The sequence below is a fragment of the Suncus etruscus genome, chromosome 5 (genome assembly GCF_024139225.1).
Source record: "Suncus etruscus isolate mSunEtr1 chromosome 5, mSunEtr1.pri.cur, whole genome shotgun sequence".
NCBI lineage: Eukaryota > Metazoa > Chordata > Mammalia > Eulipotyphla > Soricidae > Suncus > Suncus etruscus.
Window position 1 is genome coordinate 27271104 of NC_064852.1, and position 14105 is coordinate 27285208.

A 14105-nucleotide genomic window follows, 5' to 3' on the forward strand; every position below is an offset into this window, starting at 1 on the left:
TATTGGACAACAGATTTGACAACAGAACTGAGGTTACAGGTGTGGGGATTAAGTTAGAACAGTAAGGACAGGGCTGAGAGATATCATGTAGGTAAGACGTTTGCCTTGCGTCCAGAAGAACAGTGGTTCAAATTCCGGCATCCCATGTGGTCCCCTGTGCCTTCTAGGGTCAATTGGAGCGTAGAGCCAGGAGTGGCCCCTGAGCAATGCCAGGTGTGACCCAAAAAACAAAAACAAACAAACAAACAAAAAAAACAACAGTAAGGAAAGACTTAAAGTGATATAAAGACATTAATGGAGAGCTTAAGCATTTTGGTGGTGTTTGATGTGTGGTACCTATATGCCAAAAACATAGAGATTAACTCTATGTAAAATAAATTACCATATTGAAAAATCAATTAAAATCCAGAAATAAATGTCTATATATTTTTTATTATTAGCTAATGTAGTAGAGGACTCTATAGCACATATTAATAATTGGCGCACTTACAAGATTTTTCAATACTAACTCATAAATCCTCAAAACAACCCTCTAGTAGAGTACTGTTATTTTCATCTTAAAGATTATATGATAGAAAAATTGAATTGTTCAGAGGTTAAAGCAATTTTATCCAAGTATACAAAACTGGTAAATAGTTGTGTTGGCTTTTTTTAAAAATGACTATCTCATACTTACCATGTATGAAATTCTGTTTATGAAGATACATGATACAGTTTTGTTTTCTGTTGAAATTATTATTTAAAAAAGAGTTTGTCATTTGTCCTAAAAGAGATAATAGTAATAAAATATAAACTTGTAGCAAAATATGAACTGACCTCTCTAAAATATACTTTAATACATATATTCAAACTTAATAAGCTTCTTGAAGATAAGCACTAGAATAACAACTTTATATCAGTTCAATGACAAATTGAAGTTGAATATATCATAAACTAGAGTCATCTACTTAAAAACTGGCAAATATTTACAATGAACTTCAAACCCAAGCAACCCAGTTTCCGTTTGAGTGGCCCCACATTAGACTTTGCAGTCTCTTGCTATTAACCAAAGTGTCAATGTGAGAAAAACAAGGCCTAGGGTTAGCATCAAGCTGGGGAGACAGATATTTGGAAAAAGATTATTCAGCTAGAACAATACAAGTGGAAAAGTGCAGAAGAGAACAAATCTCTGGGAGACAGGACCAAGTCAGGAGGACTGGACAAGCTTTTCCTGAGGAAATGAAAATTGAGCTGAGAATAGAAAAAGTGTTCGCTAATCAAACAGAAAAACAGTGGAACATGCCAGATAAAGGTCAAAGATTAGGAAGAAACTTGGATTGTAGCACATTCGATGTAAGACTGAAACTCTAAGAGGGCAAGAAATTAATTGTCTCAAAGCCTAGAGCACATACTGTGCATGTGGAAGATCTGGGTCAATCCCAGATACCACATGAGTTCTGGCACTGAGCCGGGAATAGCTGCCAGTGCCACCTGTTATAGTCCCAAAACAGATCAACCACACAAAATGTCTCTCAAAATGATCATCGATAGAAAACAGAAGCTTAATACATTTTTTTTCTCTTTTCGGCTGTTCATTAAGTTGCTCCTGAATTGATGAGACTCTCCATTCCTCTATTTATGTGGGGCTTTTCTGTTTTATGGTTTACTCACTTCAGTCTCAGGTACATCAATAGTCAACCTAGAGCCTCTTATGGGCAGAACATGGCCCTGACCTTGAAACTACTTTTAGAAAGTAAGCCTCTCCCTCTACATCCTCCCTGAAGACTCCATTTACAAATCTCATAAACATATTTCTTGAAAGAAAAATATCATTCATATTCTAGACAGAATTGCCAGGAAATAAAGTCTAAGGAATAAGTAAGAAAACACAGTCATCAGTATCTTTTTTCTCTGAAAAAAAAAAAATAGAGAAGCTCTGGTCTCAAGTTTACAGAATGGCCAAAATCATGGCAATATCACCAAAGTGAAGAAGATGTATTTAATTCCCTTCCCCTCTTTATCTCATCACCTTATCCAACAGCAAAATGGTAAAGATAACAAAACCAAACAAACTAAAAGCAGAGGTGAAAATAGTTGTGTAAAAGAAAACGGGATGACAGCAACCAAAATATCTAAAGTATTGCAGCAGCTCCAGAGACCAAAACCTTTTAAAAGAACACTTGTAAAATAAATATCCTCAAAAATATTTGGGAATTTCTGCTAACTTCAAAACAGCGTCCAAATGACCTAAGAAGTTCACCCCTTGAAAAAGCACTTCATTCTCTCTATCAGAGCAGTTTACATGGTCTGGTTAATGGCATCCAAGATTACAATGAGGTGAAACAGGGTTGTCACAAGAGATAAAAAAAATCTTTTGTTTAAATATGGAACGCTTCATGAATTCGTGTGTCATCCTTGTGTAGGGGCCATGCTAATCTTCTCTGTATTGTTCCAATTTTAGTATATAGCTGCTGAAGCAAGCACAAGAGATAGAAAAAAATTATAAGAATTTGGGAAACTGAGACAGAGAAATTTTTTTTTTCAAAGGTGTGTTGTCTAGTCAAAAATAAATTCAAGGGCCCGGAGAGATAGCACAGCGGCGTTTGCCTTGCAAGCAGCCAATCCAGGACCAAAGGTGGTTGGTTCGAATCCCGGTGTCCCATATGGTCCCCCGTGCCTGCCAGGAGCTATTTCTGAGCAGACAGCCAGGAGTAACCCCTGAGCAACGCCGGGTGTGGCCCCAAAAAAACCAATAAATAAATAAATAAATTCAAGGGGCCGGGGCGATAGTACAGCAGTAGGGCATTTACCTTGCACATTGCTGATCCAGGACGAACTCTGGTTCAATCCCCAGCATCCCATATGAGCAATTTCTGAGTGCAGAGCAAGGAGTAACCCTTGAGTGCCACCGGGTGTGGCCCAAAACCAAACCAAAACAAAATAAAATAAAATTCAAGATGGCAGGAATTGGAGAACGTTTTAACCAAAGTTCAGCAATAGCTGGGAACTGAACTAAAGGCTCAGTACTAAGAAAATTCAAGTTCTTATATCCTACCAGAGTCCTAGAAATTCTGATGTTAGTATTATCTGACCACAACAAGCAGGGACAAAGGTAGCGCTATGTTTCCTTCAAAGATCAGTTTTTTTTCTGATTAGAGGACATGACCAGAAGACATTAGACATGGTAAAATTACTATGTTCCAGAGGATCATGCTGCTGGGCTCCAGTCTGGGAATGTTTTCATCAGTACACATTTACATAGAAAAACCATATGGGGGCTGGTGTGGTGGCGCAAGGGGTAAGGCGTCTGCCTTGCCCATGCTAGCCTAGGACGAACCACAGTTTGATCCCCTGGCATCCTATATGGTACCCCAAGGCAGGAGCGATTTCTGAGTGTATAGTCAGGAGTCACCCTTGAGTGTCACCAGGTGTGCCCCCCCCTGAAAAAAAGAAAAGAAAAACCATATAGCATTCAGCCATGCACTCACACATGTGCTCATATACACACATACATGCACTCACATGTATTTGCTGGCATGTGCTTTCATGTACCCACATATGTTCACATATACTCACATTCCATGCTCATGCATGTATACATCCACACACACCCCATATACTGACACATATCCATACCCACTCACATGCACAAACTCATACAAATGTGCATGCATTCCCAATGTGCGTACTAAGATATGCACTCATACATACAATGAATACACAGGTGCACTTTCACGTGCTGTACTCACACAGATGCTACATATAGACACACACCCTTGCACACTCACACATATAGAGTTAACTAAATTGTGAATTGAAGATACTTTACAAATCACCCTGGTGGTCCCTGTCTCAAGTAATTAATGGCTGTATCAGCACCTTCAATACACAGGGGAGACTTGACCAACATTGAACTGAATAATGGCCCCAGATCAGGTACCACAAGCCAGGGTAAGATTCCTGCAACATTCCTTGGTTCTCTCTCTCATGTCACCTCCTTGCCTGTGGACCCCTACCTGATGACGGCCTTTTAGCAGAAAATTCAAGAATTTGTTCTTGCATGAAATATTAGGGAACCTACAATGGAGCTGACAAGTTTAGAAAAATCACTGGCTGAAAAGAAACTAATATGAAATATGGAATGTCTGAAACTACCTTCTCCTCTTGACTGATGTGGGGAAGAGCAAAACTAACTTCCCATCAATTCACCGCAGGTTAACAGTGTTTTCTGTCTTGAAGAATTTGACTGTTTGCCTCAGGTAAAACCAAGGTTAAATCGTGGTAAAGCCCTCTCAAAACCACAGCCTCATCCAGTTTCTTATTTTTGGCAAATCCTCTCTTTCAAAGAAGAGAATGACAAGTCAGGTCAGTGAATAGAAGAATTTAGGACAAACTCTTGCCACACAATGTTCATGTGCTTGTTGCAAAGTCTTAAATCACATAAGACTGTTGGTAAAGTTTCTGGAACACTTATTAAATCACTCATTAAGTATTAGTTTTAAAAAGTGCTGAAAACCTGGCCCGAGAGCTAGTACAGTGAGTGAGTAGGGAATTTGCCTTGCACACAGCTAACCCAGGTGTGCCTCTCCACCAAAAAAAGAAAGAAAGAAAGAAAGAAAGAAAGAAAGAAAGAAAGAAAGAAAGAAAGAAAGAAAGAAAGAAAGAAAGAAGAAGAAAGAAAGAAAGAAAGAAAGAAAGGAAAGAAAGAAAGAAAGAAAGAAAGAAAGAAAGAAAGAAAGAAAGAAAGAAGAAAGAAAGAAAGAAAGAAAGAAAGAAAGAAAGAAAGAAAGAAAGAAAAAGAAAGAAAGAGAAAGAAAGAAAGAAAGAAAGAAAGAAGAAAGAAAGAAAGAAAGAGAAGGAAAGAAAGACAAAAAGAAAAGAGAGAGAAAGAAAGATAGAAAAGGAAGAAAGAAAGAAAAGAAAGAAGAAAAAATAAAAAAAGAAAGAAAGAAAGAAGGGACGGAAGGAAGGTAGGAAGGAAGGAAGAAGAGGGAAGGAGGGAGGGAAGGAGGGGAGGGAGGGAGGGGAGGGAGGGAAGGAAGGGAAGGAAGCAAGGAAGGAAAAAGAAAGAAAAGAAAGAAAGAAAGAAAGAAAGAAAGAAAGAAAGAAAGAAAGAAAGAAAGAAAGAAAGAAAGAAAGAAAGAAAGAAAGAAAGAAAAAAGAAAGAAGAAGAAAGAAAGAAAGAAAGAAAGAAAGAAAGAAAGAAAGAAAGAAAGAGGAAAGAGAGAAAGAGAGAAAGAGAGAAAGAGAGAAAGAATGAAAGAGAGAAAGAGAGAAAGAAAGAATGAAAGAAAGAAAGAAAAGAAAGAAAGAAAGAAAGAAAGAAAGAAAGAAAGAAAGAAAGAAAGAAAGAAAGAAAGAAAGAAAGAAAGAAAGAAAGAAAAGAAAGAAAGAAAGAAAGAAAGAAAGAAAGAAAGAAAGAAAGAAAGAAAGAAAGAAAGAAAGAAAGAAAGAAAGAAAGAAGAAAGAAAGAAAGAAAGAAAGAAAGAAAGAAAGAAAGAAAGAAAGAAGAAAGAAAGAAAGAAAGAAAGAAAGAAAGAAAGAAAGAAAGAAAGAAAGAAAAGAAAAAAAAGATTTTCTAGGAAACAACTTACTGTTTAACAGTAATGGAGGGAATACATAAATTATGACAGTTCCAAAAGCATATTTTGAAAGACTTTTAATGTATTAAGTTAGCATGCTAGATAAAGAGAGTTATAGATCCGTTCTCAAGTATGCTCTCAATGACAGGCCAACCACATAAGAATCTATGGTGCCATTATCTCCATATAGAAAATTGGAAGGAAATATTCCAAAGTGAGAAAAGTTTGAGCAGTTTGAGTTTTTAGTCATTTCCGTAGTTTTCACATTGTTTGTGTACAATGAGGTGTTTTGATTCCACAGAGAGATAGACACATGAGTTGAGAATTCACCATGAAGGATGAGATTCTAGGTGGGCCAGTGATGACTTGAGTGCCTGGCAGTTCACCCCAGGGGAACACAAAGGAGACAAGGACAGTTGGAAAGGTGCCTTCTAGCCCAGCTCTGGCCTGCATGATAGTTTTAGGAATTACTGTGATAGAAAATGAAGAAATCAAAAAAGAAGGACAGGTTGGAGGGAAAGAGAATCAATCCATTTGCCCAAAGGATGTGCAAGAAGAGTTACCTAGACAAGAGCTGGGTGTGCAGGGCTTGGGCTGGGGAGTCTGGTGAAGTGAGAGTGTGGGTACAGATGCATCCTGGGAGCCGTGGAAAGATGGAAGAGGTTCCAGTGGTCTGTGTTCCTCAGAGCATTTATGCTCTGGGGCTCTATTTTTCAGGACCCCTATTCCTCCCACCCAACAGTGACCACAAGTGGTTCCAGACTCAAGACTCACAGAGACTGTAACTTCTGCTGGAGATAACACAGCTCATTCCAGCAGCCTCTTCACTCTTGCTTCAAGACAGAGGCTGTTTTTTGTCCCGTGATCTTTCTTAGAATAACCCAGAGGGAACAATCTCAAACATCAGAGACCAGACAGGAATACTAACAGCCTCCTGTTTCTCTCCTGATCTGGCCCATGAAATGATCGTTCTGCGGCCCATCAACTGCCACAGGCAATCAGCTTGTGAGCATTTTAAACTACTGGCCTGTTGACCTGCTCACTTTCTTGTTCTCCTTCTGTTCTTATTTCACTTCAGCCCAGTTTCATCAACTGAGTTTTCATGATCTCCCTAAGTCCACCTTTCCTGCTCTGCCATGCCCATCCTGATTCCATTTCTGTTTCCTAAAGTTACCCCCGCCCAAAAAATTCTACACTCCCTGCCCCACAGTAAACCTTCCACCCTTATATCCTTCTCCAGGTTTTTTGTAGCCACCAGAACCCATTTTCAACCATTTCATACTATATCTCTGAATTCTGAAGAACTTTCTGGCCAGGACATTAGCTCAGTAGTAAAGCACTTGCCTTGCATGTTTGAGACCTACTAGGTTCAAGACCTAGCAACATACATGTGCACATGCATACACACATGTACATATGCACACTTTATTTTTCTAGACTCAACTGAGACCTCATCTTAACTTGGTAGAACTCCTCAAACTCTCATTCAGGACAGAACATGTACTACTCCATGTACAGCAACCACATTCTATATTAGGAAGAAAGGAAGGGTGGAAGAGGGGAAGGAGAGAGGGAGGGAGGGAAGAAGGGCAGAAGAAGGGAGGAGGAAGAAAGGGAGGAGAGAAGGAAGGAGAGGGAAGGGAAGGAAGAAGAGGGAAGGAAATGAGGGAGGGAGTAAGGGAGGGAGAAGGAAGGGAAGGAAGATGGGAGAAGGAGAGGGGATGGGAGGAAGAGAGAGAGAGGAAAGACAAATAAATATTTTTTTAAAATATGAAACGCTTCACGAATTTGCGTGTCATCCTTGTGCAAATAAATATTTATACGCATATAACTTGCTCATTCCTACGCATGCTAAAGCAAGCCAAGTTCCAAGAAGGAAGGGAGAGTCCAGTTCTTTTAGATGGTTTGTGACCTTTTCCAAATAGCTCTTTCTCCAGATGACTCACCTCAATAGGATTGTACCCCAGGCCAGCACCTAGTCTGCCAGGAAAACACAAAAGACAAAACTGGTCCTGGGAAGGCAACTAAGTTCAATTTCCCCAGAATATAAAGGATTTCACAGGTGACAAACACAGAATGCTGGGTGCTCTGATCCCTACTTTCTCAAACAACAATCACATTGGCAGGGAAGCTCATGGTGTGCCTGTCATTGTTCCGAGCTCCTGACAAATGCCACTTTTAGCCTGAAGCAATGAGGCAGAGTGATGGGGTTCTGGTTCATTTTAGCTCACCTGGTGCTCTCAGCATCTATGGTCACACCCCTGCCAAGAAGGAAGTGTAGATTTTTATCCCTCAAGAAAAGAAAATTATCTACATTTATCCTCCTGGCTAACCTTTGCTATGAAACCTGGATGCTCTGAATGCCACATCTCTCACTGAGCGTTTACTGGGCATAATTTGTGCCCATCTTTGTTATCATAGATTCACAGTCTGGTGGGGGAAGTTGCACAGCCCCCAAACTCCAGGCCTTATGACCTGCACACAGCATCCAGTTTCTGACTCAGTCCCAGAGCAGAGCAATGCCTTTCCATCTCAAGGCAATGGGGCTCCGCACCTATTCATGCGGGCCTGAGGCCAAACTGAGGCAACCTTCAAGTCAGGAAAGCCAAACTGAGTGTTAGGAGATTTTCTTCAATATCTCAGAGAAATTATTCAGAGTCATTACATGTCTCCTTTTAGTAAATTATGATACGTTTCATTCTGTCATTATGGTGAAATATCATTGTCCTTTGCTGGAAATTAATAACTTTTGAGTAGAAAAATTGGATGTATTAATACTGCTCCTTACACTTTGTAGGTTCATCATCTCTGTCCCCTGAAACCAAAAACCCAAAACTTATTATTGGAAAAATTCTGGAATGACTCTGTGCTTAGAAAGATTAGGGTGCTTAGCAAGCAGGCTGAAGTGGACCCACAGCTACAGATGACCCACAGTCAGGTTATCCCATGACCACATAGAAGTGTTCCTCAGCTGGAAGTGTCAAGTTTTTCCTTCTGGCAGAAATTTCATCTACCCAGAGGGGCCACGATCTGCAAGCAAGGCTTCTCCTTACTCCACAGGCTCTTGAGCAGGAGTTATGGCTCTAACAGATCCTGGAACCTGCTTGCAGAGTTGGGTGTCACTCATGTGCCTCCAAAGAGGGTCATGTTCCCCTAGATACAAAACAAAAGATGTGAGTGAGGAGGATTTGAAGTGAAAGATTAAAGATAATCATCCCCTACCCCAACCTGCCCTGCAGTAGTCTAGGAATGATTCTACCATGTAGAATACATACATTCAGAAACATGCACTTTCATATACACATATATACATATAGTCAGACACATACACTAACACACATAGCTATCAAGGTGAATTAGTACCCCTTGAAAGCCATCTCTGGAATCCCTGCATATCTGCATGTCTGTAACTCCACCCTGGATTTAGGTGTAGCTACCTGAGACCCACCCATTTCTGGGAGGGGTCTTGGGAACCAGATATTATGTGTGACCTTACCTGCAAGACCCCGCCCATTCCTGGGAGGGGTCTTGGAAAAGGTAAATAAGCCTTTGAGCCAGGGGATTAGGGCTTCTGCCCTGCTGGGCCCTCTGGCTTTTGGGTCTTTGCCTCTTTTGGTCTTTGACCAGCATGGAGGTTAAAGGGAAGATGGCTGAAAGGAGTTAAGATGCAGGGCTAGATAAGAATGGCTGAATGCTTGAAAGGTTATGATGTAGGCCACACATATGTGGTGGATAGGGTATGAATAAAGCTGATGCTTCCTGGTGCCTGCCTGTGAGTGAGTTCTATACCGGTCGCTTTCCTGGACCCCAGACCCGCCGGTTCATGGGGGATGAAGCCACGTGGCCGGGGCCTAAGGACCAAGGCCTCCTTCACCATCCAGTTCCATCTTTAATTAATTAATGCTACACATGTCCTCACTCCCTCTACAGTCATCCCCACCCTAGTGCATGCAGACTTCTATGCCCCAATGTATGGAGGAGAGAAGAGGCTAAGCTACCAGAACACTATGTGGGTTTACAGGCAAGAGAGCCAGCACAAGGGGTTATGGCCCTACTGGCTTTGATCTGACATCCAAAAAAATCCCTGACCATTGATAGGAGTGATCCCTGAGCACAGAGCCAGGAATAGCTCCTAGCTTGCAGAGGGTGGCCCAAGGCCCCTTCCAAATGCCCTAATTGTTCCCTTCGTCCCTGGCAGAGGAGAAGGAAGGAGTCAGAGAGACTGAGATTCTTTCTCATATTGGGTCCTCCGATGTCTCTGTCCATCATTTCCTGCTCATTCTGCCAGAAATGCTCTTGTCAGAGGCAAAGCTGCATCTGCATATAAGCTTGACCCACCCAATGCTCTTAGAACTGGCTGCATTATCCCAGAGAAGTGAGCCAGATGCCAAAGTAAGCACTGTCCCCCTTCTCTTTCAGAAACAGCAGGAAGGAGGCCTGCAGCTGTCAAAGGCAAGACAGTGCTTCAAGAGACCACAACCCGATTCCTGCTCTTCCCTGGAGAGACAGAGAACAGCTGTCAAATCCGGCTCCATGCTCCCGACACGCTTCAGCAGTGCGGCTTCAATGCCTCCCGCCCTTTGGTGATGATCATCCACGGCTGGGCGGTAGGAGATGCTGGCATGCCTTTCCTCTCTGCTTTTCATGTCTTTCTCCCCAGACTGCTCACTTTAAACCAATAGAGAACTGATGATCAAACTTCATGCATAGTCTCATTTCCCAATGACTTCCTCCCCAAACATTCCCCCATTTGGTTATTGATTCCATAAGTAAGTAGGGCAGGAATAGCATCATGCTCTCCACAAACGCTCAGAAAGGTCACAGAGCACAGGAGGACCCATAAGAGGACCCACAGGAGACCTTGCTTCACAGTGGAGGCAGAAACCCAAGGATTGTCTCTCAGCGTTGAGTCAGTAACTAAGAGAACCCCCCACCCAGCAATGGTTCGAATGAAGCTAGTTTTCCATTTCATATATGAATCTAGAGTGATGTAATGTTGTAATGCCCTAACATGAGGCCATTACCTCATGACGCCCTCAAGGATCCAGTTTATTTACAGATTACTCTTCTGGAATCCAGAGATTGTGAGCCTCTTTCTCATGGTGCAGAAAATATAGCTAGAGTACAGCCATACATCATATCTCTTTTCCAGGCAGCTCATGGAAATGATATACACAAAAGGGATCAAAGAGCAAAGTATCTTTTAGGCGATAAATTCATTGAGGTGCAATTTCCTCCACCCACAACCTCCCCTCAGGGACAGAATAGTTCCTTCTGTCCCTAAGGGTCCCTCCCCAATGCTCCCCATTCTTGACATGGTTCTTGGAGCTTTGTGGCCTCATAATCTAGCTCTCCCAGCTGAGTGGAAAACCCCATTATCACCAACTTTGCTAGAGAAGAGATCAAGGCACAGAGCAGGGGCCCAGGAGAACCATGCTTGAACCCCAAGTGGGCATCCATTTCATGGCCCTGGGGGCTTGTATCACATGGACATGTTCCTCAGGGGTGAGATCAGCCCCTCAAATCACACTTGGCATCCCCACCTCCACTCCCTCTTCTACTTTGTACCTCTGCATTGCTGTTCTCCTTCCATGGGCCCACCTGGACTCACACACAAGTACACAACATCAATGTCACAGCTTCCTTGTTCTTCTAAGGAACCCCTATTTGCCCATCAAGAGATGTTTCCCCAAATGCTCTGCTGTGTGTCCCAAGCCAGTTAGTTTCCAAGCAGGAGCAGTCTTCCCACTTATACCTTCCTATCTCTGATGCAATCTATCTAGTTCCTGGAGCCAGAGGGGTGGGCAGTATTCGGAGACAAAGCAGAACAGGCTTCCTGGGGGAGGCTAGCTCAGCCCGACTTTTCCATTGAAAGCTTGGGAAGTCTTAAAGAGGGAAATGCTAAGACAGGAGATTTTGGTGGGAGTGGATCCCTAGGAACAGTTGGCAAAGTCTAGAAACAGTTTGTGTTTGTATAAACAGGGACAGGGGTTGGTGGGATGGATGGCTCCTAAGCAAGTGGTGTTAGAAGTCAGGTGCTGCTAATCCTTCCCCAGTGAACAGGACAACCCCTACAACAACAACAACAGCAACAAAAGATCTGGCTGAATAAAAATCAAAGTACTGAGGTGGGAAACCTCCTTTTTAAGCCCTATCTCAGAGAGAGGACGCAGCCTTATCCCAGTGTTGAAGAAGAAAAAGAGGTGAGTAGGGGGAGAGAGAGGCTAGTGCAGCACTTCCCCGTCCCTCCCAGGGAGCTCACTGCCCTCAACCCTCCTGCAGATGGACGGCCTACTGGAGAATTGGATCTGGCAGATGGTGAAGGCTCTCAAGACTGGGCCAGCCCAACCCGTGAATGTGGGGCTGGCGCAATGGGTGAGCCTGGCACACAATCACTATGCCCTTGCCGTCCGCAACACCCGCCTTGTGGGCCAGGAGATCGCTGCTCTGCTTCGGTGGCTGGAGGTGAGAGTTCCCCAGCCCATGTCTGCTCCTCCTCTAAAAGGAAACTATGAAGTCTCCATCCCTGGGCCCAAGAGCTAGACCAGAGAAGGCACCTGCCTTGCAGGCAGCTAAACACAGTTTAATTCCCAGCACCTCATAGGGTCCTGTAGTTTTGCCAAAGTGATTCTTGAGAGCAGAGTAAGGGAGGAGTCCTGAGCACAGTGGATATGCCCCTCCAAACGAAACAAAACATAGCAAAATAAAAAAAGACTGGATTGCTAGGGCTGGGAAGAGTTCAGGAGCCCTTGGTTTTATCTTCAATCTCACATGACTTCCTGAGCATTAGGTCGGCTTTACATGCAAGAATTCCAGGTTTGATCCCTGCCACTTCATGGTTCCCAGCACCACTAGGTGTAGTCCAAAAGCAAACATAAAAATTGAGGGGCCAGAGCAGTGGCGCAGGCGGTAAGGCACCTGCCTTGCAAGTGCTAACCTAAGATGGACGGTGGTTCAATTTCCCAGCGTCCCATATGGTCCCCCAAGCCAGGAGCAATTTCTGAGCACATAGCCAGGAGTAATCCCTGAGCGTTATTGGCCCAAAAAAACAAAAATTAAACTAAAAAAAAAAAAAAAAAAGAAAAGTGAATTGAGCTGGTCTCTAAAACAACCCAGACAAAAGAACTGCTAAGCCTATAGGGAAGGCAAATGGATAAATAGGGAAGGCACAGGATAAAGACTGGACCCTAAGGACTTCCTCATATGTCTCTCTTGGACCCCTTTTGTACAGATCCATCTTCTCCACCTTGTCCTTTTATGTTTGCCTCCTTGAATCTAGACATAATACAAAAACCCTCCCCTTCCTCCACCCCCATGAATGGAACACACTTGTGCAGGCTCTAGTCTAAGTGAAGACAGGAGATGGGGGTAGGGGGTGCCAGGCAAGATCTTAGAGAGCTGAGCCTGAAGGGAACGAAAGAAAACCCAGGGCAAGGGGAGAAGTCAGATTTGAGTAGGAATAAAGCACCTCCTTTGCAATCAGGCACAAAGAACAGTACAGAAGGAGAAAGGGGGTGCCCCAAACAAGCTTGTCTCTGGGAAAGCTTCACTCAGGCTGTTCTCTTGCTCTCTTCCAGGACTCACTTCAATTCTCCCCAAACAAGGTTCATCTAGTTGGGTACAGCCTGGGGGCTCATGTCGCAGGATTTGCTGGCAGTTACCTGGGCAGCAAACACAAGATTGGGAGAATCACAGGTAACCACGATCCCCGACATCTCCACAGCAGCAGAGTTAATGCTCCCATGCCACCTCCAGTCACCCACCATTTCTTTGGAGCTCTGTGGTGTAGAATCAAATAATTAACGATGGGGCTGGATGGAAGTGGATGGCATCCCAGGCCACGTGGCTCCGCAACCCCCATCCAGCCGGCGGGTCCCAGGCCCAGGTGAACGGCAGAATCAGACTCATCCAGAAACAGGCATCAAGAAGCATTAGCTTTATTCATCCCTATCCACCACAGGTGTGGTCTCTATTATAACCTTTCAAGCACAGCCATTCTTAGCTAGCCCTGTATCTTAACTTCTTTCAGCCATCTCCCTTTGGGCTCCATGCTGGTCAAAGACCAGAACGCAGAGACCCAAAAGCCAGAGAGCCCAGCAGGGCAGATGCTCTGATCCCCTGTCTCAAAGGCTTATCTACCTTTTCCAAGACCCCTCCCAGGAATGGGCGGGATCTTGCAGGTAAGGTCACACATAATATCTGGTTCCCAAGACCCCTCCCAGAAATGGATGGGTCTCAGGTAGCTACACCTAAATCCAGGGTGGAGTTACATGTGGAACATGGCAGGGAAACCTAGTACCAACTCAGACATGGCCATTGCCCTTGGTTGCTATGTTGAAAAAAACCAGTGTAGCCCAGTTTTCATAATTATCTTTCCTGAAACAAACTAACCTAGGACATGCACTCACCCTGCCCTCTTGCCTCTGGATGGTGTTCTTGTTTATATGTATATTAAATTTCTTTATTTTAAGCACTGTGGTTTACAAAGTTGCTCATAACACAGTTATTTCTGGCATAGAATATGTCAACACCATTCCTACCACC

The 14105-nt window shown here is 43.3% G+C and overlaps 1 protein-coding gene and 1 non-coding gene across 2 annotated transcripts in view; one reads left to right on the forward strand and one right to left on the reverse strand.

Moving 5' to 3' along the window:
• The window catches only part of LIPC (lipase C, hepatic type), a 150630-nt gene that overhangs the window by 112150 nt on the left and 24375 nt on the right, over positions 1-14105 (forward strand). Inside the window, exons 2-4 of the mRNA XM_049773664.1 lie at positions 9981-10168; positions 11844-12026; positions 13139-13256. Coding sequence (XP_049629621.1) covers positions 9981-10168; positions 11844-12026; positions 13139-13256 — 489 coding nt within the window. The remainder of the gene's footprint in view (positions 1-9980; positions 10169-11843; positions 12027-13138; positions 13257-14105) is intronic.
• LOC126010634 (U6 spliceosomal RNA) lies at positions 2358-2461 on the reverse strand. The gene has a single exon (XR_007496653.1). It is a non-coding gene; the product is annotated as a U6 spliceosomal RNA (small nuclear RNA).